Here is a 21,511-nt window from a genome sequence, read left to right as displayed (position 1 = left end):
CCCTAAGGTTCTGCCCTCGGTCCTATTCTCTTCTTTCTACAGTCAATCTCATCTACTCCCATGGTTTCAATTAGCACAGCTCTACCTTCAACTTCCTCCTAGATCTAGTTCAACTGCCTGCAGAATATCTTCACCCAGATCTACTGAAACTTTAAACTCAACATATTCAAAATTGAATTTATCATCTTTCTCAACCCCCTCCCGCAAAATTGCCCCTTCCCTCTAACTGCTATCTCTTCTGAGAGTAATGTCATCTTCCCAGTCATTCAGGATTGAAAAGTCAGTCATCTTTGACATTTCCCTCTCTGAATACATTCAACTGGTTGGCATTCAAGGCCTTCCACCATCTGTCAGCCCACTTACTGTTAATCCTGTTTTCATACGGCTTCTTTTCACAGACTTTATGTTTTAGACAAATTGAACTACTCAGGCAGCTAGGTAGTACAGTGGATGAAGCTCCATACCTGGAGTCAGGAAGATCCAAGTTCAAATGCAGCCTCAGACACTTTCTAGCGGTGTGACCTTAGGCAAGTCACTTAACCTTTGTTTGCCTCAGTTTCCTCATCTGTAAAATGGGAGTAGTAAAATCAGCTACCTCCCAAGATTGTTGTGAGGATCAAATGAAGAGTTCTGTAAAAAAGCATTTAGCTTAGCACAGTGCCAGTACAAGATTAGGGCTACAAAAATGTTAGCTATTATTATTATCATTCTTTCCCTTTTATATTCCCTTCCCTTTTTTCTGCTCCCTCACCCAGTCCCTACCCTCAAAATTCTCAAAAGTACTTTACCTAACCTTCTCCTTTGTACTAATCTACCTACTATTACAATGGCTTGCATATATCATCCCCATCCCTGGGCAAACATTAGATTATAAGCTCCCAGAGAATAAGGTCTGGATGTATATCCTTGCCCATAGGGGCAGTTTATAAATACTTGCTAAATTGAAGAATCTTAGGCAGAAAGATAATGAACTTGAGGTTAGAAAGAATTCTGAAATCCAATGGAGGGAGATCCTCAAGAGGCAGATAGACAGTCCATTACTGTACCCGTACTTGAAATCTTTCCAGCTTAGCAGGACCTGCCAGAGCTTCAATTCAATAAACATTTATTATATGTTATTGGATAAAAGAATGACATTTTAAGAAGATACAAAGTTTAGATAAGACAGTTATTACCATCAGTGAACTTTTGCTGTCAAGGAGCTTAAAGTCTAATAGAAGAATAAGATAACATACATAAATACATAACTAAAACACACAATAATCCATATTAAGAAAACTTTAAAACAAAATATTAGGCAAGATCTGACTGGCAAGACCTTATTAACTGAGGAGAGGAGATCAGGGAAGAATCCATGGAGAAAGGAATATCTGAACTTGGCTTTTAAGGATTCAACTTCAACAAATGAGAAGTTGGGGGAGGGAGGACACAGTTTAGAGAGAATACGTATGGTCTAGTCCTTTGCATTTGCTTGAGATAGTCTTTAAGAACCCAAGTTAACTTCAACAGATGGCTACAAGATCCATCTGCCTGAGTACAGAAAGGCCGAATAATCACTGGCAACCAAATGATTATTTTTTTCAGCTATAGCAACTATGGGATGTAGTTCTGCACTGATGATGAGGGCACCCATACTGATTAAACTGCAGATCTATGAAGTATTATTGAAATGCAACTGAGATGGATCCCAGTATGGGAAAAAGGATTTTTTGCTTTAGAGACTCCCTCTTTCAGGAATGGCTGCCAAATCATCTTAATTTTTGGTACTGGGGTACACATCAACCCTAAACAAAAAGACTATTGGGATTCTGGAAGATATGTTTACTTTCATATTCTGCCTGCCACATCCTACCTACCCCCCAAAGTGCCTAGCACAGTACTGAACACAAGCTATATATTAAAAAGAATGGCTGGACAAACAAATCTCTTTTTAAACTCCAAAGCCCCTTTTAAAACTGATGACCCCAAAGAGTAAAAAAAAAAACCCAAAAACTCTATTATTGAAGAAGCTTCTCACAAAACCCTATATGGGAGCATCTTAACAAGTGATGTTTGTCCAATATTTTGCAAGTTGTAAAGCACTTTATTTACATTATTTTCGCTTGATTCTTAAAACAATCTTCTTCAATTGATGCAGATATTGTTTTTAGAGGTGAATATCATCTGTTCAGGGTGTCCATGACTGGTCCCTGGTCCATACTTGGCTTTTTTAAGTGCCAAAGGTGACTTTGGACCTAAGTCCAAATTCAGCACACTCTCTACCACACCATACTGACCCTCCAAGTAACTTCACTTCCAGTTTGCATGAACTACAACATTATACAGTCCACCACCAGCTCCATTATGAGTTGCTCTTCAGAGTTTTTCATATGCCTACTGATTTAAGAAAATATTCAGTATGTCTTATTCTGTGAGAGGCCCCCAGATTCACTTGACATTAGTTTCCTATATATAAAATAGGAAACTGATTTGGATAAAGACCAAGGTCCCTTTCCAACTTTTGTTTGTAAATTGTTTTCCTGAAAATAACACTTTCAACCTACAATGCAATTAGTGTAAAAGCATTTGTAAGTAATTTGATCCTATAACAGTGTGAGAACTGATTCATTAGGTGCTAAAATTAAAATCTGCACCTCTCTAATGCACGTAGTTACCTATGTATGCTATCTTATTCCTCAATTAAATTTTAAGTTCCATAAAGGCATGAACTGTGCCTTTATGATCTCAAAGATCTTACCAGATCTAAATGTGATCATATGTTCTATGACATTTCTCTTTTTCTTTCTTTTTTTAAAAAAAGTTTTATTTTTAAATGTACCTTTCTTGAAAATGCCTTAGCACCAAAATTTAAAAAGTAACTAGAACAGATAAACCAGAATACTTTCACAATTTTAAAATACAGTCTTCCAAGATCTCATTCTCTTATAAAAAAGTTTTATTGATGACTTCTAGTTTTACACAGTCATTTCTAAGTGTGCCAACTACGCACTCCACTCCTGTGATAAGCCTTCCTTTGTAACAAAGAAAAATAGGTCAGAAAAATCAACCTTACAACAATCATATTTGACAGCATATGCAGTACTGCAACCCAAGGTCTTCCCACCTCTCCAGTAAAAAGGAAGGTGATGCATTTCTATATCTGTTCTAGGAAGCTGAGACTGATCATTATAGTTACAAAATATTCGGCTTTCTTTCATTGAGACAACCATGCCTTGAGGGTCAGAAAAAAATGGATTGGTTGTTTGTTTTGTTTTTACCACGCAGGGAAAAAATGACAAAGAGAAGGCCTCCAGTGCCCTAGATTTCACATTTAGTAATAGTCAACAATAGTAGAGTTTTCCTAATGGTGTAAAAAGAAAAAAATTATCACCAAAATAGTAGCCCAGGTGGAAACAACAAAAGGATTAGCAGAGGGGTGGGGAGGAGTAGAAAAGGAAAGGGTGGGAAGAGAGGGAATTAGAAAGTGGGTGGCAGGGAGGATTATGTACCAAGTACTATGTTATACACTTTACAAATATTATCTCATTTGATCCTCATAATTACCCTGACAAGTAGGTATTCCTGAAACTGAAGCAAACGGAGGTTAAGTAACTTTCCCAGGATCATATAGCTAGTAAATATCTAAGTCCTACTTTGAACTCAGGTCTTCCTGATTCCAGGTCCAGCACCCAACTGCCCCACCTAGTTGCCTCAATAGCTCAAACTGCACAGAGATCTGATGTCACTGACAAAATTTAATGGCCAGGCAATTGAATCCTACATAAGTTATTATTGTAATAAGTCAAACTAAGGGAAAGGTAATGTTCCTTACATTCAAGTCACTTGCTACCAATATAGAAGAAGCCGAAATTTGCAAATGTAGAGGCAAAACAATTTCTGGATACCAGGGTCCACTTCAATTCACCTCTTCCTTTTTAACACATACTATTGTGGTAAGCCGTGGGGTATAGTGGAAAGTGCCCTATATTTAAGGGCAACTTGTATTCAGCTCCTTGATCTGCCACTTCCTAGCAAAGTGACTCTAAGCAAGTCACTTTACTTCTCTAGACCTCAGTTTCCTAATCTTTAAAATTTTGCAGTTGGATTCAGCTCTAGGTTCTCTGAAAACAATTTAGTGGCTCTTTCTCCAGTCAGGCATGGTACAGTTATTTTTTTTAATCCTTACCAATTAAATCTTCCATTTCAGATGCTACAGAAGAAAAACAACCAAGACCAAAAGAGAAGAAAAAGAAATGCTGAGTCAGGCAATTCAGCTAATTAGGGTTTCAAGACAAACATAGCATCAAATTTAGCATTTAAAATTAAAAAGGTGAAAGATCTTTGGCAAGTAGATTCCTTTATCCTTTTGATTTAGAGCTTTGCTTTATAATTATCTTTAAGGAATCTCAACATTCCTGTTTGAATAATCTCCACTTGTGGTTATTTATTCAGCTTCCCACTGGTGCACATTATGAAGCCATATGCTACAGGAATGCATCACTTCATATTTGCACACAACAGTTGGAAGACAGTGGCAACTTAGCACATTACAGACAATATGGAAAGGTCCCCAAAGAATGCAGTTTTAAGGTTAGAAAGTATCTTTTTAATTTATTTCGTGTGGTCATTTGAACAAAATGGAAGCAATTAAAGTGCTAACAGGGATGAACAATCCAGAGGCTTTAGTAGAATATTATGAGAAACACTGGAGGCTTTGGAGTCCCATTTTATCCACTTGCTTTTGCTATTACTTCATCAGGGTGGGTGCTCCTGCCAACAAGCATAAATCACAACCTCTCTGTTCCTTCCCAGCCCATGTGACCCTTGCCCATGAGCTACTAAAAAGTTGCCAATGTCCCTAATGGCAACCCATTTTATCCAAATATCATTTTAAAAAAAGCCTTTTCCTACAATAAGCTTAACTTTGGACAATTATGCCTTTTAAGAAAGATTTTAGCAATGTTTCCTTTAAAGAAGACCTCCACGTTAAAGTCACAGGGAAGCATATTGTGTGACTCAATATGAAGAACTAACAATTACTGCTACCAACAATTGGAAGGTGCAGTGGCACACTGGGAAAGGCACTAGACAGGGTCCTGGATTTAAGTCTTGGCACTCTCTGGCTACTGTCTGATTTTGGGTAGGTAGTTTCTCCTCTTTTGTCCTCAGTTGATTCATCTGGAAAATAAAGTGTTTGGAAAAAATGAACTCTAATACCTATCCACAGGTTCCATGAATCACTGGAGTTATGAGAATCATGACAATAAAAGTGATGAACCAGAAGTAGGAGAACCACTGTCAAGGACTTTTGTATAGGGGATTCCTGATTAGATGTAGTCCTGGAGGAGATGATCAATGTGGACCGCATACAATCTTGTAAAATATAAAAGTTAGGTGTAAAAACAGCAGTTATGGTGGTAGTACTAGCAACAGCTAGCATTCGTATAGTGCTTTAAAGTTTGTAAAGTACTGTACAAATAATATCTCATTTGATCCTCACAACAGCCCTGGGAGGTAGGTGTTATTATTATCCCCATTTTATAAATGACGAAAAGGATGAAAAGTAGTTACACGATTTGCCTAGGATCACAGAACCAGTAAGTGTCTGAGGATGGATTTGAATTCAGGTCTCCCTGATTCCAGGTCCAACACTCTTAGCTACTGTAACAACTAACTGGTTTGGTTTTTTTTTTTGCGGGGGGTGGGGGGGGGGGGGTGGGAATCTCCAGTGTCCTGATCTATATCTTGTCACTGGACCCAGATGCCTCTGGAGGGGAAAATGAGGCTGGTGACTTTGCACAAACCTCCCTCACTCAAATCTAATTCAACTGCAAGTCATGGTATCACCTTCCTAACGTTGTGGTCCTCTTTGAGAACAAAGGGCAAACAACAATAGCTGCCAGACATAATATGTTATCAGTAGCAAAAATTACAAATATAGGTGGGAACATTATAAGAAAAATGTGGTCTAATTTTAAAGAAGCAGATCAATCACTGGAATTTCCAAACACTACCACATTCAAGAAAAGAAAAACACCCCAAAACACCAAGGTTTAATAAGAATAAGATTTAATGATGGGTGATAGTCAAAATGACCTTGCCCCTCAGAAGCTATTAAAAGAAATTCAACCACTACACTGGGGGGTTGGAGGAAAAGGGAAAGAAGGGGGAAATACTTTAACATATTACAAGGTCAAGAAGTTCATGGGATAAAAGCCCTCAATCACAGTGCTTGGGTATTTACAATTGATAGAACAGGAGGAGTCAGGAAAGATGAAAGCCAACGAACCTGAGCATGAGATTCATCAGCTGGAGACCTTCTCCCTTCAAGAAACGCTCACGATTGGAACTAAGCATTAAACAGGAACATAGTGAATCAAACAAGTTCTCCATCATTTCCTGCTCTTCTGCTGTACCAGGATTGTGCCGTTTAAATACCTGCAATTCCAAACAGCAGCAGACACTTCATGCTCATAAAGAAAATTTCTTTCAGTAAATAACCACAAAAACTTCTTTAAGTTAGTCTTACATACATGATTCCACAGCTTGATCATCTGAATCTACCACCTGCTATTAATTAATTTCCATTTTAGAGAAACTGATCCTTATTTTGTTTTGTCTACTGGTTAGAAATAACCAGGGGAAAAACTATTCAATAATATATGAACATCCATATGATCTACTACAGATAAATCTAATCTGAAAGGAATGTGACTAAGCACCTTCCAAAACTGTGAAATTTATGGATATTTAGCAGTTCTCTATTCAGAATGAAGCTAAGTCACTTATGTTGCCAGCACCAAAAATGGAGCTGTATGCAAATTCCCCAGGGAAACCCAGCAACTCCCCAATAACCACAATGTTTCATCCAAAAGATCTTTTTCAGTTCTGTTTTCAGAGTAGCTCAGATGAGACTTGCCAGAGATATCTTGCCAGTATTTGGGGACTACTAGTTCTGAGGCTGTCAGAGGACCAATGTTTCAACTGTCTTTCTTTTTCTTGCCTAACCATTTACAGATGGCAATTACCAACTTATCATACCATTCTCCCAATACCATTCTTTCCCTACAGCCCAATCCAGTCCATTTCCAGAAGTTTAAAATCTGTTCCTCTCTCACCAGAAAAGAACTTTTAAGTACCTTGCATGAATACAATTTATCTTGGTGAGAAAGAATATGAAAATCAGATCCACAGTAAATAAAGACAACGTGGTATCTTAGCCAGATCTTCTGGGAGCTGAGACACATCTCTTATTTTGTGCATAAGCAAACCTACCATATAATAATCAAAACGAAATACAGGGAAGCTTAGAGAACAAATGGCTCAGAGGTACAGGCAAACCATGTGTATGCAACAGGACTGCAGCAAACAACCTCTGCCCGCCAACACTTCTCCAAATCTGCTTATATCACATGTCATAAATCTCCTGCCACTATTTCCGGCCCCACCTCCCATTTAAACTAGGCTGTGTATCTTAATGGCAGGCAGGAAGCATGAGAATTACTCACAGATAACTGCTGAAGAAGCACATCGATTCCATCCAGTTCCCCAAGCAATTCCCTGTTGTCTAAAAAGAAAAAAAAATAATGGGAGAAAAAAAATGAAGCTAAGTGTCAGATTTTACAGCCATCTAACACTGATACATCAGCAAACAAAATCAATACAGCCTGACAGGGTACAAAGCTGCAGAGAGAGCAAGAGAAAAAGCAAAGGGGACACCAAAGACAGGTGAACATAGTCATGATCTGAAACAAGTCTTGCTCCTAACCTAACAGAATATCAATATGGTGGGGGGTGGGATACCTTACCATCATTATCCTGGAGCAGAATGGCAAGCACCTCACTGCAGTAGAGCTTGTTGGCATCAAAAGGCATTTTTGCCTGTTGGGAAATATGGGAAATGAGAAAATCATAACTGGGATATCAAGGCAAGAGAATGAGTTTCTACATAACTGCCAAAATCAATGCTTGGAATAAGAAGAGGAAGAGAATTTAAAGGGCTGAAGAAACGGCCACCACTGTATTTACTACCTTTCACTATGCATCCAATGCTAGATGATAAATCCAAGAATGATGAAGAGACTAATATTGCAGAATAGGGTTTTGGTGGTCATGGGGTAGGAGTTAGAGATAGGGGGAAAGAGAATGGCACCTAACAGGCCAGCATGAAGATAACATCAGCCACTAAAAGGCAGTGAGGCCATGGCACACATGTGCCATAGCACGTTGTTCTGTGCAGCCTGGAGCTTTTTAAGATTACTAACGTCCATATAACTTTAGAGCTTAAAAAAAAGCTCACTACTTTCATTAGTACAGGTGCTCTTTCCTCCATACTTTAGCAAGTGATCTCAATGAACTACAAACGCCAAAAAAACCCCAAAATCACCTGACAGCCAGCCTTCTTGGGATGACTTTCTCTGCACTGAGCTAAGCTAGACTTCTTGGACAAGAGACACACAGCCCACTAGGCCCACTGAAGCTCTTTCGTTTACCCTCAGCAACACAGGGTCACTCCTAAATGACAATAAATTGGAATAGCACTGTAGTGGAGGAATGCCTGTATTAGCATGTCATGTACATTCTATATTGTAAGCAATTAAAATTTTTTTTTTATTCATTCGCTGAACTGGGCTTATAAGAATTAGATCTTTTTGGCCCTTATCATATAATTTAACACCACTCCTCTAGGACAACTGGAAAAGTATACATTCTCACAGATCAGAAGGGACTAGGGAAATAGTGAACCAAAACAATAATTTGATTAGCCGAACAATCAATAAGAATTTATTAATCACTATGTGGCAGGCACTATGCTAGGTCCCAAGGATACAAAGACAAAAAAATGAAATCATCCCTCCACTTAAGGAGTTTACATTCTATTGGAATAGAAAACATGTACATATTTATATACATATATGAACATACATAGAATAAAAATGAACATACACAGAATAAAAATGGCTGAACAAATTATGGTACATGAATGTGATGGAACACTATTTTGCTATAAGAAATGAGGAAACAACATTGTGTGATGACTAACTTTGATAGACTTGATTCTTCTAACAATAAAAGGTTCTAAGACAACTCCTTAAAGACTCGTGATGGGAAATGCTATCCACATCCAGAGAAAGAATGAAGATCAAAGCATACAATTTGCTCTCTCTTTTTTTTTGTTTATTTTGTTTCTTCTTTCTAGTGGTTCATTCCATTGGTTAGAATTCTTCTTTATAACATGACTAATGTGAAAATTTGTTTAATATGAACGTATATGTAGAGCCTATATCAGAACGCATGCCATCTTGGGGAGGGGAGAAAATTTAAAACTCAAAAGCTTGTGGAACCCAATATTGCAAACTAAAAATAAATAAATAAAATTTTTTAAAAAGAAAATTAAAAAAAGAAATGTAGAAACAGGCGATTTCAAAGTGACATGGAAAGATTTGCAAGAACCAATATGGAATGAATCAAGGAAAACAAGCAAAACAATTTATACTCTATTGTATTATAAATATTAAAATATATTCATTATAAAAATGAAAAATTTTTATAAACCAATGAAAGTAGGCAGAACAAGGAAAATAATTTACAAAACAGCAACACAGAACACATAACTTTGAAAGCTGTGTGAACTATAATTAATACAATGACTACCCATAATTTCAGAGGACTGATGATGAAATATGCTATTCGTCTCCTGACACAGAGATGGCAGACTCAGGGTGAAGAATGAGACATATTTTTTTATAGAGGGCCAAGAAAGAAATTTATCTATTTTTTAATGGGGTGGGGAGGTAGGATGGAAAAACTTCTGTCAATAAAAAAATAAACTTCTTTTAATAAAAAATACAAAATAAATACAAGGTAGTAACAGAGGACAATAGCAGTTGGGGTTGAGGAAGTATCAGGAAAAGCATTGGTTAAGAGGTATTTGAGGGGTGTCTTGAAGGTAACTATGAAGTGGAGGTGGGGAAGGAATGTATTTCAGATATGAAGGATAGGTATTGCAAAGATATGGGAGATGAGAGATGGAATGCCAAATGTGAAGAACAAAGAGAAGACCAACATAGCTTGAATGTTGAGAGAAAGGCAAGGGTTGAATGATAGGTTGGAACTGAGTCTAAAAGAACTTAAAAAGCCTGGATTAGTAACTGGGAAGATAATGGTACCTTCTACAGTAAGTAGAAGTTAAAAAGAAGGGAGGTATTGAGAGGAAAAGATGAGTCCTGTTTTAGACATGTTGATTTTAAGTAATCTATAAAACATCGTTTGAGATATCTAAAAGGCAGTTATAAGGCAGAGCAAGTAGACCTAAGAATAATCTGCATAGTGGTGAGAACTGAAACCATAGGAGCTAATGAGATCACTAAATGAAACAGTATAAAGGACTCAAAGCAGAGCACTGAGAGATATCCACAGTTGTGAGCATGACTACAACATAGATCCAGTAAAAGAGAAAGAGTAGAGGAGAACCAAGAGTGAAAATATGACCTAGGGAGCAGAGGGAGATCAACAACAGCAAATGCTGCAGAGGTCAAAAAGGAAAAGGACTGGGAAAAGCCTTAGCAATTGAAGAACATTCGAGAGAGCAATTTTGTTTAAATTATTAGTTTGGAAGCCAGACAGCAAATAGTAAAGAAGAGAGTGAATGGAAGGAAAACACCTATAGTAGACACCTTTCTCAAGGAGTGCAGCCACAAAAGGGAGAAGAGGTATAGGATTACAGCTAACAGAGATAGATGGATGAGGGTTTTTTTGAAGATGGGGGAGACAACATGGTAGATAGTAGGGAAGTAGCCTGTAGACCATGAGCAACTGAAGATAAGTGAGACTGTGTAGATGACAAAGGAAGCAATCTGTTGGAGAAGATGGGATTACGTGTATAGGTAGAAGAGTTTGCTCTAGCAAGGAGAAGAGCCACCTCTTCACGTAAAATGGGGTGAAGGAGACACGGGAGATTTAAGGAAGGATTAAAAAGTTCTGGAAAAGTCACTAACGTAGGAAGAATAGCAAATTAAATAGGGAGGTATAAAAGCTGTAAAAAGATTGCCTTGCTAAAGTGAGGGCCCAGTTGAGATTATGTAATTTAATTTAGAAGTAGATCCAGCCAGCACAATTCTGTGATTTTTCTCCAGCTTCATTCAATAGCAAATGAGAAGAAGCAAAGGCAGGGGGCTGGAAAGGCAAGATATCTGAAAGACTGAACTGGCTAAGGTGCCAAGATACAGAAGAGAAGAGAATGTAGCCAGTGCAGAATTGATGGTCTGAGAAAGCATTGAGGGGTGGAGAGATTGAAGGTTGTAGTGAGGAGGAAGAACAGGATTTGAAGGTGAAGGGCAGAGGGAGAGGTGAAATAAAAATAGATCATTATCAGATAAAAAGATTTCAGAGATCATGAACATGATTGTAGAACACTGTAGGTAATCAAGAGTATGACCATTTCTGTGCATAAATGTGGTAGGGTAGAAGAGTAGGTCATAGGAAATGAGTGAGCTAAGAAACTGGGAAGTTAGATATATGAGGGAGAATCAATATATATGTTGAAGATCCCTTGTATTAGCACAGGAGAGAAACACTATGGGCCAAGCACTGAACTTTCAGCAGAAGGTAGGAAAACATCCTGAAGGTCTATGGACAACAGTTACCAGAATCCTGACTGGGTGATAAATAGGAAATGAATGAATCTCAAGAGGAAAAGAAACTGAACGATGGTGGTAAAGGGAGAGTCTAGAAGTGGCAAAGAGGAGCAAGCAGTAATCCAACACCATGCCCACCAACCAGCACATGGCTGTGGAGGGAGTCTGGGAGAAGGCAAGGCAGGCTCTGTGAAGATGCAGGTGATCAGAAAAGGGAGTAAAAATGGCCAACAAAGTCTAAGGCTCAACCTCAGGTCAAGTATGAGAGTTACTAGACCATAAAACTAGACTACAAATTAATTAACAAGTTAGCTATGCTGAAAGAAAAGCATTTTAATTAGTTTGCCGAGTTTCACTAAAAATACTTATAAAGGACAAAATGATTACTTTTGAGAAAAAAATATTTTAATGCTCAGAATTTCACTTGAAAATATAAACCTATCACCTCCTAAGCTATAATCTTCTTCCTTAAAAAGAAACAGCATAAAATATGCAAAAATGTGTTAATATTTTAAAAGCCAAATTGCTACCCACAAATCTTTGCTGAAGCATATATGTTCACCCAAAGAGTTTAAATAAGGACATGTCTACTGCAAAGATTCATCTATTTTGAAATTACTTCAATCTATACTGTTACCATCCTACCAAGAACTAAACAGTTCACTATTACAAAAACAACAACAAACCCTTGATAAAGCGAAGAGCTGAGTAAGCTTCCTCAGTGTTCTATCATTTCTGTTACCCACGTCCTTTAAATGGGGCCATTTCTGGGATGAGACATGGCAGCGAATATGAAGTAATCTTTCCCTTTCTAGTTTTCAGAAGGAAAACTAATTTCTATAACTGAAGATGGTAAGGGAAGTTATCACCTGAAGGCTAGTTCTGTAAGTCTATTCAATTATTTTTCATTCATGTCCAACTCTTCATGATCCCATTTGGGTTTCCTTGGCAAAAATAATGGTTTTCCTTCTCCAACTCATTTTACAGAGAAAACTGAGGCAAATAGGGTTAAGTGACTTGCCAAGAGTCAGACAGCTAGGAAGTGTCTTAAGACCAGACGAACTCAGGATTCCCAACTCCAGATCCAGAACTCTATAAGCTTAATGCTGTTTTAAACATAAGGTTCAATAGCTGATTTTATAATAAGGAGAAATGTTCCATTCTTGCACCTACCCCACCAAAAAACACCCCCACATCCTGTCCCTCTTTAGTATTCTTAGTATACCTTCTATATCAAGTGCCCCGCTGTGTTTTCAGTAGGCTGACCAGGAGCGACCCAGTTTAACTTAAGAGATCTATAAAACTGAAGGCTGACGTGGACTGACTACAAGGTATATCCCTGGTGCATGTAACTACTCCAGGAAATTGTCAAAAAGCTAAATTTGATTTGAGATATGCCTTCAAGAGAACCTGATTCCTAAAAAAAAAGCTGAAACATAAAAACTGAACTACTCACAATTTCCTGAACACATACCATGTCATGAATTCTTACCCTCTTAACTTCTGGATCATTATTTGTTTGCTATTTGTGCAATACTCTCCCCAGCACACTGATCCATTGAAATATCACTCATATTTTTGGGCCCAACACAAATTCTACATCCATCAAGAAGCCTTTCCTTATTCCTCAAGCCAGAAATTATTTCACCCTCCTATAAACTCTTTAATACTCTGTAGCTCTTAACTATATTCTACCCATATTAAAATTATGTGTACACATTTAATTTCCCCAGCTATACCATAAACTTCTTCAAAGAAAGGGCTATCTACTTAAGTAACAGGCAGTTTGATATTGTGGAATGAGGATTAACTTGGAGAGACAAGTTCAAAACTGTGCATGACTCTGGGCAAATCTCTACCTCTTCAGCAGATACACGATAAGCCAAGTGTTCTAGGGAATCCTGAGAGAGAGAACCCTTTCATGAGGAGGGGCAAGGACAAGGTGGGAAGTAGAATGAGGGAAGGTTATCCAAAGAGGTGGTACCTTAAGCTGAGCCTTAAATAAAGGAAATAATTCTGAAAAGGCATATGAGGAAGGAGTATATTCCAGTCCCTTTGGCACAAATGTGCAGAAAGGATATGAAAAGTTACAGAAACAGTTTGAGGTTTATTTTGGCTTAAACACAGAGTACATGTATGTACCCTAAATCAGATTGCAAGCTATCTTGGGGAGGGGAGAGGGGAGGAAGATTTAGAACTCAAAATCTTATAAAAGTGAATGTTGAAAACTACAAATAAATAATTTTTTTAAAGAAATACAAAAAATAAATAATAATAAAAAAACAGAGCACATGTGAAGGAGAATAATGTGAAATAAAACTATAAGATAGGCCAGAACAAGATTGTAAAGCGACTTGGGTGTCAAACTATGGAGTCTGGATTCACTTTATATACAACAAGGAGACACTGATGATTTTTGAGCAAGAGAGTGACATGGTCAATAAGCCTTGGGAAAATCATTCTGTCACTTCTCTAATAGAACTGACGGCAGGAAAACCAGTTAGGTAAGAGGCTAGTCCTGAGGAAAGACAAAGCTAGTCTTAAAAAAGGTGATCATGATTAAGAAGAGATGGATGAGACGTGTGGTAGAATCCAAAAGACTTAGCAAGTGATTATATATGGAAGATGAATAAAAGACTCTCAGTTATTCTGAGGATGGTAGTGCATCAAAAGAAATAGGGAAACAGAGCAAAACAGAGTTTGTGGGGAAGATCATTGATTCAGTTTTGCACAAGTACTGTTTGATGTGCTAGGAAAAATTCTGGTAGAGAGGTCTAGCAGACACTTGAAGATGCAAGACTTCCTATCAGTGCCGTCCTTTGGGGAATGTGCTTGGTAAGAGAATCTCTGAGCCAAAGAATATGGACATTTAAGTCACTTTATTTGTCAAATTCCAAATTGCTTTCCAAAATGGTTGTACTGATTCACAGTTTCAACAACAATACACTAGTGTGCTTATCTTCCCACAATCCCTCCAACATTGACCTCTTATCTTTTGTTATCTTAGCCAAATTGCAGTTTGTGAGGTGCAACGTTTTGATTTACTTTTTTTCTCTTACAGCCAGTGATGTCTTTCATATGGTTGTTATTAGTTTGCATTCGTTTGAGAAATATTTGTTGGTATCTTTGGGGAATGGTTTCTCTATTAGGAAATGGCTTTTGAATGGATAGAGAGAGGGATAGATATTTCATTTCCCACCAGATTACATGACCCAGAAACTTCTTCCTCCTGAAAGATCACTTCAGCCCTCATTCTCATTCCTTGGAAGTACCCTCTCTTACCCTGTGGCATCTCCCTCTGCTTGGAAGGCTCCTCCAAAAATCTCCATTTAAGGAGGGAACCCAGGCCAGCCATCTCTTCACTTCTTACCAGACTGCATTCCTCTAGATTATCCACCATGCCTCCCTAGCCAGAAACCTTCTCCCTCCCTGCCTCCTTTTCAGCTTCCTTTTATGTGCTTACATTAAAAATGTAAGTTTATTGAGAGCAGTGACTGACTTTCTTCTTGCTTTTATTTATATTTCCTGGGCTTACTAAAGTGTCTGGCACAGAGTAAGAGCTTAATAAATGCTTGCCAACTTACTATATATAAACTATTAATGTTTAAAGTCACACTAAGAAGTCTGCAATACTATGTATATAATTGTTAATTGTTTATATATCTTGGATAATAAACTCTTATCAGAGCACTTAGATACAAAGATTTTTTCCCCTATTCATCATTCCCCTTTTTATCCTAGGTACATTAATTTTGTTCCTACGAAAGCTTTTTCAGGTTTCATGTAATCAAAGTTATCTACTCTTATCTTCGTTAACTGCGGCTGTCCCTTGTTTGGTTAAGAATACATTTCTTAGCCAAAGTTTGGAGAGATAATATGATTTGATACTAATTATTTTTAATATATTTTTAATATATAATCTCTAAATATAGCCCAGAACTAAAGAATACCTTGATGGTCAAATCTGTATAAAATTGACCTAGTGAATTGTTTTATTCTTAAGTTAAAAAAAATAGATACGCTGAAAATGTTTATTTACAGGCAAAATCTGAATAAAACTTTTGCATCAATTGATGTGACTGATTCTTCTAGTGTTAATATTAAAGTCACTTATCCATTTAGAAAATACTGTGAAATAAGTGAAAGGTCTAAGTCTAATTTCTGCCAGACTGCTGTTCCATTTTCTTCTAAGTCATTCTTAAAATATTGCTTTTATTGCATACAATGTTCTCTTGGTTCTCATTTTACTCTTCATTATTTCATGCAAGTCTTTCAGTGTTTTTCGAAGATCATTTAGCTCAGCATTTCTTACAGCACAATAGTATTCCATCATAATCATATATCCCAACTTGTTCAGCCATTCCAATTTTCCCAGTAGTTTTTAGCAAACGGAGTTTTCCCTAAGTAATTTATGCTTTCTGATTTATCAAATATTATGTAGCTGAGTTTCACTGCTTCTGATTTTCCCTTATCTAGTCTGTTCCACAAATCTATCTCTCTATTTTTTAAACTAATATCAGATGGTTTTGATGACTTCTGCTTTATAATACAGTTTGAGATCTCAAAGTGCTTGCCCGCTTTGTCCTGACCTCTTTCATTATCTCCCTAGATTTAGAATTTTTATTTTTCCAAGTGAATTTTTATATTATTCTACCAAGTTCTTCAAAGTATCCTTTTGATAAACTAATTGTTATAGCATTAAAATATAAATTAACTTTGACAGTATTGTCATTTTTATTATATTGGCATGGCCCAGTCATGAACACTGAATATTCTCTCATCTATTTAAATTGTTCTTTATTTCTTTAAAGAGCACTTTGTAACTGAATCCCAGATATTTTCATCCCTAGATATTTTGTGCATTTTACAGTTATCTAGAATGGGATTTCCCTTTTTATTATAGCCTCTTGATTTTTGTTATTATAATACAGACATGCTGTTCATTTTTGAGGATTTATTTTATAACTGAAACTTTGCTGAAACTATTTTCTCAATTAGCATCTTTGCTGATTAGCTAAGATTTTCTAAGTAAACCATCATATCAGTAAAAAAAAAAAAAAAGTTTTATCTCTTCTTTTTCTATCTTTATTTCTTTTCCTTCTCTCACTTCTAGTGACAGCATTTCCAGAACTATACGAAATAATAGTGGAAAGAATGGGAATTCTTACTTTAATCCAGTTTTGAAAAAGGTTCTAATGTATCTACATTGCATACAATTGTCCTCCTCTATTAAATTCCTACCTCTTCCATCATATTACCAATTATGCCCAGTCAAACCTCAGCCTTGGATTATTTCCATCATTTGCTGCCTTCCTGCCTACATATGTGCTGCTGAATGAAGGTAGAGAAAATCATAGTTATTCTGACTGGGTTCACTACAAATTTATGTTACATGATTTCAATAGATCCTCACTGCTGCTAGGCAATCCTACAAAAAATGCCCTCCCTTATCAACTCATTATCGCACTCTCCCCTGGGGCTCTTCTAAAACTTTTCATCTTTCCTCAAACCTCTAAAGGCTTACCCTCCCTACCCACACTCTCTCAGCTGAGAACTTTGCCTCCTATTTTACGGAAAGAAACTGAGACCATTCACTAGAAACTCCCTTTTTTCCCTCTTTCTTACCTCCTATCACTCAGGTACCTTCTTTTCATTATTTTCTCTTTCACCCCTGTCTCATATGATGAAGTGACTTTACTCCTTACCAAGGCTAACTTCTCTACTTATTCAAGTGATCCCATTCCATCTTCTCCAATGCACTATCCCCATCTTTCATCTCCTTCCTTTCATTTATTTTCAATCTCTCCCTCTCACATGGCTCTTTTCCTGCTGCCTAGAAATATGCCCATGTCTCTTCCATCCTGAAAAAAAAAACATCACTTAATCTTTCCATCCCTGCCAATTACTGTCCTATATTTCTTCTGCCCTTTGTAGCTAATTCCTTGAAAAGATCATCTACAATAAGAGCCTCCACTTTCTTCTCACTCTCTTCATCTCCTACATAATTTGGCTTCCGACCTTATCATTCCACTAAAACTGCTCTCTCAAAAGTTAGTATTGATCTCTCTTACTTGCCAAATGAATGACCTTTTCTCAATCCTCATTCTCCTTAATCTCTCTGCAGCCTTTGACACTATCGCTCCTCCTTAATACTCTCTTCTAAGTTTTCAGAATACCAACCCCTCTCTTGGTTCTCCTCCTATCTGAACACTCCTGTCTCTTTTCCTTGATCCTCCTCCAAATCATGCCCTCTAACCATAGGTGTTCCTTCAGTTTCTGCCTGGGCCCTCTTCATTTCTCATTTTATATTACTTTCCTCGGTGATCCCATTAGCTCTCATGGACTGAATTATCATTTCTATGCTGCTGATTCTCAAAGCTACTTTTCCTGACACAATCTCCCTACTGACCTCCAATCTTGCATCTCTAACTGCCTTTTTGACATCTCAAACTGGATGTCCAATAGACATCTTAAACTCAATATATCCAAAATAGAACTCATTATCTTTCCATATAAACCCTACTACCTCTCCTGTTGCAGTTGTTCAGTCATTTCAGTTATGTCCGACTCTTTGTGACCCCACTTTGGGTTTTCTTGCCAAAGATATTGGAGCGGTTTGCCATTTCCTTCTCCAGCTCATCGTACAGATGAGCAAACTGAGGCAAAACAGGGTTAAGTGACTTGCTCAGGATCACACTGCTAGTAAGTGTCTGAGGCCAGATTGAACTCAAGAAGAGGAGTCTTCCTAACTCCAGACCTGGCACTCTAACCACTTTTGATGCTCAGCTGCCATCAACCCTTCCCTATTAGAGGGCAATAATCATCCCCTGAGTCTCTCAGGCTCACAATCTAGGAGTCATCCTGGATTCCTCACTATGTCTCACATACACAGCATCCCCCTCCACACCCATCTAAGTTACTGCCATGGCCTACTGATTTCACCTCTACAACATCTCTTGAATACATCTCTTTCTCTCTTCTGATACATGCCCTTATCACCTCACACCTGGATTACTGCAATACCCTGCAGGTGGGCCTGCCTGCTTCAATATCTTTTCCCCATATGAATCTATCCTCCATTGAGCTACTAAAGTAATTTACCTAAAATGCAGATCTGATCATATACATATACCCCTACTCCTTCACCCCCACTGAATAAAACTCCAGTGCTTTCCTATTGCCTCCAGGAGCAAATACAAAAGGCTCTCTTTGGCATTCAAAGTCCTTTATAGCCTAGCCCCTTCTACCTTTCCAGCCTTCTTACACCTTACTCCCCAACATGTACTCTTTGATCCTGTGACACTGGTCTCCTGGCTGTTGCAGGAACACAACACTTTAGTTCTCAGCTTCAGACATTCTGACTGTTTCCATGCCTGGAATGTGCTTCCTCCTCTGTTCTGACCAATTGCCTCCCTGGCTTCCCTCAAGTGGCAACTAAAATTCCACCTTCTACAGGAAGCCATTCCCAATCCATCTTAATTCCAATGCTTTCCTTCTGTTAACTAATTCCTGTTTATCCTGTAGATAGCTTGCTTTGTACATATTTGTTTGTATGCTGATTCCCTAATTAGACTGTGCTCTGATGACAGAAACTGTCTTTTGCCTGTTTTTGTACCTCTAGTGTTTAGCACAATGTGTGGCACATAATAGGCACTTAATAAATATTTACTGATTGACTGATTTCATGAAATTTTAAAAATGAACTCTACAGCTATACATTTTAGGGTTCATTCACTCATTTCTTTCTTTTTGGCATGAATGGGTGTTATACTTCATCAAAGACACTTTTCCCATACCTGTTAAGATAGTCATGTGGTTTTGGATACTTTCATTTTTAATATAATTATGTTGATTGCTTTCCTGATGTTGAAATATTTGTGCCTACCCAGTATAAGTCCAACACAGTCACAATGAATGATTTCTTGGATAAACTGCTGTAGCCCGTCTGACAGAATTTTATTTCAAACATTTTAACATACTTCTCCTTCTGTGCTTTATCCTTGTCTGGTTTAGGTATCAGAACCATATTTCTTGCATAAAAGGATTCTGGCAGGGTATTTTCTCAATTTATGTACCAGGGGTACTAACTGTTCTTTAGAAGTTTAACAGAAATCTCCTATGATTTTATTAGGACCAAGAGTTTTGTTCTTTTGTAGTTTCTTTACAGCTATTCCTATTTTCTTTTTTGAAATTGGGTTAAGATATCTAATTGGTCTTCTATTAGTTTGGGTATTTTGTATTTTTGAAGGTATTTCTCTATTTCTTTTGTGTTCTCAATTTTGTTAGCACATAACCATGCATAATAGGTTCTGCTAATTCTTCTTTGTTGTTTTTTGGTTGCAATTTCATCTTGTTTATTTACTATTTTGTTGATTTCCTGCTCTCTTTTTAGCCACATTGACTGAAGGTTTATAAATTTTATTAGTCATTTCTAAGAACCAGATTTTAGTTTTATTTATCATTTCTATGTTGGATGGCTTTTTTTTTTAGGTAGGGTTCCACTTATCTATTTCTGCTCCAATTTTTAACATCTCCTATTTTGTGCTTTTTAAAGGTTTGTTTGTTGGCTTTCGAATTTTTTATACACATTCAGTTCATTTAATTTCTCTTTTTCTATTTTGTTAATGTATGTTTATAGGGATATGATTTTTCCCTTGAAGACTGTTTCAGCTGCAGCCTAGAACTTCTGGTATGTTGTTTCATAATAACAGCTAATAATACCTAATATTTATAAAGGACTTATTACTATGTGCCAGGCACGTTGCCAAGTGCTTTACAATTATCTTATTTGATCTCCACAACAAACCTAGGAGGTAGGTGATAATTATTAATTCCTGTTTCACAGATGAGCAAACTGAGGCATAGAGAGATCAAGTGACCTGCCCAGGGACACAAAGGCACTAAGTGTCTAAGATGATATCTGAACTCAGGTCTTCCTGACTCCAGGCCCAGTACTCTATCCATTGTGTTTTCTTTCACGTAATTATTTCTATAATTTGCTCTTTGACCCCACTCACTATTTAGGAAATACTGTTAAGTATCCATTTGGGTCTGTGTATTTTGTTTGTGCTCCCTAACCTGTGTATTATTTTTATTGCATTAGAGTCTGTAAAGGCCAAATTTTACTATTTCTGCCTTTTTCCATTTGTTTACAACATCTCCATATCCTAATAAATGGCAGTTTTTGTAAAATTCCAACTACACATAATATCCAGAACACGTCTTAAGTCTCTTAGTTATAGCGTCTCTAGCAATTTGTTCAGTTCTATAGTTTCCCTATTGTTTATCTTCTTATTTATATTTATCCAAAACTGAGTGAGAGAAAAACTGATTTCCTGCCTCAGTCACATTACTATTAACGTCTTCCTGTGTTCATTTTTCCTCTGTGAAATTTTTTTCTTTGGGTTCTTTAAGCAAATTGTAGATTTGTTGTTTATCCTTTATTGTACTGTAAATGTTTATTTTTGTTTTGTCTGATATGATTGCAACTCTCCCTATTTTAGATTCACTTGATACAAAGTAATTTTTTTCTAATTCTCTATTCTTATTCTATTTATGCTTTCTTTTTAAAAATGTATTTCTTGTAAGCAACAGCCTATAGGATTTTTTTCTTATCCAATCTATCATTCTTTCATTTTATTTGATTGCCTAAACCATTCACATTTAAAGTTAAGAGAGTTTAGCTCTATATTTTCTCCCCTTGTCTCTAATTTTTCTCCTCTCTTCCTCTGTAAAGATAGTAATATGGCTCTTAAGTTAGTTGGACTTAATCTACTTTAAGGCAACTCTATTCCCATTGGCTCTCTTTTCATCTTCATAACACTTCTTTGTTATCCATCTGTTGAGTTTTGAAATTTTGCTTAATTTATTAATCCCTTTTCTCTATCTTTTTATAC

At 37.0% G+C, this 21,511-nt stretch overlaps 1 protein-coding gene across 7 annotated transcripts in view; it reads right to left on the bottom strand.

Annotated features, from left to right (window-relative positions):
• The window catches only part of CTNNBL1 (catenin beta like 1), a 229,841-nt gene that overhangs the window by 96,184 nt on the left and 112,146 nt on the right, over positions 1–21,511 (bottom strand). For all 7 annotated transcript variants that reach the window (XM_072631545.1, XM_072631544.1, XM_072631550.1 and 4 more), the window contains 3 exons: positions 7,788–7,860; positions 7,488–7,546; positions 6,269–6,417 (listed from right to left, as the gene is read on the bottom strand). In XM_072631545.1, coding sequence (XP_072487646.1) covers positions 6,269–6,417; positions 7,488–7,546; positions 7,788–7,860 — 281 coding nt within the window. The remainder of the gene's footprint in view (positions 1–6,268; positions 6,418–7,487; positions 7,547–7,787; positions 7,861–21,511) is intronic.

This window comes from Notamacropus eugenii, chromosome 1, assembly GCF_028372415.1.
Source record: "Notamacropus eugenii isolate mMacEug1 chromosome 1, mMacEug1.pri_v2, whole genome shotgun sequence".
Lineage (NCBI taxonomy): Eukaryota > Metazoa > Chordata > Mammalia > Diprotodontia > Macropodidae > Notamacropus > Notamacropus eugenii.
The sequence above is the reverse complement of the archived record's forward strand: the minus strand, read 5'-3'. Positions and strand labels throughout refer to the sequence as shown.